Here is a 3,179-nt window from a genome sequence, read left to right as displayed (position 1 = left end):
GTGTGTGTGTGTGTGTGTGTGTGTGTGTGTGTGTGTGTGTGTAAAGATAGTTAGGTATGTGAGTAGGTAGGTAGGTCGGTAGGTAGATAGATAGATGTGGATATGCTTATTCCTCAGGACAACCAAATGACCAAGTGTTTCTGCTATTTTCAAAGGGTAGTCTTACAATATTTGCATTTACACCTATCACTCTCTCCTGTTAGAAATGAACCAATGGTCGTCCAGCTGGAAATTGCCAACCACTGCCGCTTTTGTTCAACTATTCACAAAATATAAAAGTTAATATATCAACTCACCACTACTTGACAGATAGTTTATTTTCTCTTTGGAATAATCGGTAGCATAGTTGCCTAGCAACAAAGCCATTAATATTGGTGGCAGAGAAGAGTGGGGGGGGGGGGGAAGGAAAATAAAAACAATGTGAATTACGTTTTTTGGTTTTCTGCAGAGAAGTTGAGTTCCCGGTAAGATGGATCCGAGTGCAAATAAGAATTGAAGCTTAAATAAATAAATAAATAAATAAATAAATAAATAGATAAATGAATAAAAGAAATAATAAGAAATATTACACAGCATCAATAAGAAAAGGTACATAAAATTTACAAAGGTGTATTTTACAAGCAAGCTGATATGGTTTTCATTGAGAATTTTATGAAAAATATTGCTTTTCTCTGCAACACTACAAATTATCAATATCAATATTTCTAAGCATGATACATGGGATATTGCAATATTCATGCATTTTCCCAGGTGTATCACGTGTGTAAGTGAAGTAAATTAGTTTTAACTGATAAATGAAATTTCACTAAACTATATTCTTGGCCAAAATGATAATACTTGCTCACCACTAGATATCATTGAAATATTCACTTCTAACATAAATATCGGTTTTTCTCATGAGATATGACTGAAATGCTACTAGGTTATATGAAGTTTATAATACGACCTATACAGTCTTAATAAACACATTATACTAAAGTGCTTATCGCAGTGTGTATCATTACTAAAGATTCAACAAATTCTTCGCGAAAAGATGAGTGAAAGCGACAGAGAGTGAATAAGTTACACCATCCACATCTTCGTTTGAAAGAATTTTGAAGTTAAACACCAATAGATGTAATTAAAAACTTTCTTAGACTAATCCACCCTTACTTTGATCTAATACATTCGCTGAGAGCTCTTATCTTGAAGACAGGGTCACACAGTACGATAGTAGTTAATAACTAAAGAGGAGATCAAAAGAATAAACAAGAAACTGAAATATCTCTCAAGAAGTATTAATATTATTACTATTATTAATAATTCTTAATAATCAAGAATTACTAATACTATTAATGTAGTTTCACTTTTGATTTGATTTTTGTAAATTTAAGTTTAAATAATAGTGAATATGAACCAGGGCGACTTAGTAGCATTATGGACCCCTGTGCAAATCAAGACACTGGGACTGTAGTATTTACCTATTGACAGCAGGCCACATCAAACATAGTTTAGAACTGGGCCCTTAGATCTGAGAGGCCAGTGGGCAACAGCCCAGTATGCCATGCTTAAACGTTGTACTACCTTCAACCGTTTCTTATCAGACCAAAGTTTGGTATTTACAGTCGTCATGACAACAGTAGTTAGCCAGTGTAGGTTGAATCACCACCTACACTACATCATTTCAAACTGTATCGCTTTTCATAATATTATGGTTCTTAAGCAATTTGCTTGAATGCAGCATCATTATTTCGTTAAAAGCTACATAACATTAAGTACTTCATTAAAAATCATATTGTCATATTTTAATAAAATATACATTATACTCTTTCATTATAAATATTATGCTTCTGTAATGTACATTAAAATGTACATTACAGTACATCATTAAAAGTCACAATACTGTATTTAATTAAAAATTATACTATTGTATTCTATTAAAATGCATACTAAAATATTTCACTATAAAGCTAATTATAGCATTTTATTGTTAAGGACACAGAAATATTTTATGGAAAATCTAAGTGTTTCAACTTGAAATTCCAATATGACTTGAACACTAACAGTCACATTGCCTAATATACTGGACTAACATAAAACCCAATCCATTGACCAACTTGCTTGAAATAGCAGCCAAATTCCCTCAGATCACACATTAGCACCTTGTATATCTAGTGTGGTACTAGATGTGCATGAATAAAGGATGAAATGCCTTTCATCCTATACTTCCTCGATCAGAGCTGACTTGGAAATAATACAATAAACACACATACACCCCAATAAGGCATGCAATTTATGAATCTCTCTTGAAGGCAATTATTTGTATAATGTAAAATAGCCAACTCTACATGTTATGCTTTGATCCTAAATCCAGTATAATGTTATTGCATCCCTTTCTTTGTCCATTTATCACATCCTCAATGTTCTGCAGGGTCAAGGAACAGGAGAATCAAATGGGTGTCTCTCTCTCTCTGCTTGTGACTAAAATAGTTAGACCCCTAAAACAGATACTGAATGCACAATACATGCGACCAGGTCATACTCACTTGCTAGTGACAGTCATGCTTTGGTAAATGCAGTTATTATCAATAATATAATACACTAACTTTTTGTTTTTGTGCGTACCTGTTGTGTGCGTCACACTTCTTTGAAGTGGCAAAGCAAGAGAGGAAGAGAGAGAGGAAGTAAGAGAGAAAGAGAGAGGGAGTGAGATAGTGTGAGAGCGAAAGAAAGAGAAAGTGAGAGAGTGAGAGAAAGAGAGAGAGTGAGAGAAAGAGAGAGAGTGAAAGAGACATCAGAGGTGACAGCGTACGTTTTGTGCTTCTAAATGTTTCAGAGAGGAAGTAAAACAGAAAGAAAGAGAGTGGAGTGAGAGAGAAAGTTGAAGAGCATAGGCTCGAAGTGTAAAAGACTTTCTTACTTCCCAAGCATTAAACTAATACATCTGTTTGTTGTTTATACACCCATCTTCTTCTTTTGTGTTTTTCGTAAATTCTCATTATATATATATACATATATTAATTAATAATAATAAAATGACAATAAAAGAACAAGACCTCGATATTATGAAAGTAGAGAAATTTATATATATAGTCTAGGACAATCGTTAAGTTGTCATAATCACACCGCCAGCATCACCACTACCTCCAAGACCGTCATATATATATATATATATATATATATATATATATATATATATA

At 33.1% G+C, this 3,179-nt stretch overlaps 1 protein-coding gene across 1 annotated transcript in view; it reads right to left on the bottom strand.

Annotated features, from left to right (window-relative positions):
- The window catches only part of LOC106867322 (cilia- and flagella-associated protein 65), a 720,747-nt gene that overhangs the window by 325,060 nt on the left and 392,508 nt on the right, over nucleotides 1-3,179 (bottom strand). Inside the window, exon 19 of the mRNA XM_052971190.1 lies at nucleotides 430-498. Coding sequence (XP_052827150.1) covers nucleotides 430-498 — 69 coding nt within the window. The remainder of the gene's footprint in view (nucleotides 1-429; nucleotides 499-3,179) is intronic.

Source organism: Octopus bimaculoides, chromosome 10 (genome assembly GCF_001194135.2).
Source record: "Octopus bimaculoides isolate UCB-OBI-ISO-001 chromosome 10, ASM119413v2, whole genome shotgun sequence".
Lineage (NCBI taxonomy): Eukaryota > Metazoa > Mollusca > Cephalopoda > Octopoda > Octopodidae > Octopus > Octopus bimaculoides.
Note: the sequence above shows the minus strand (reverse complement) of the source record. Positions and strands in the feature narration are given on the sequence as shown.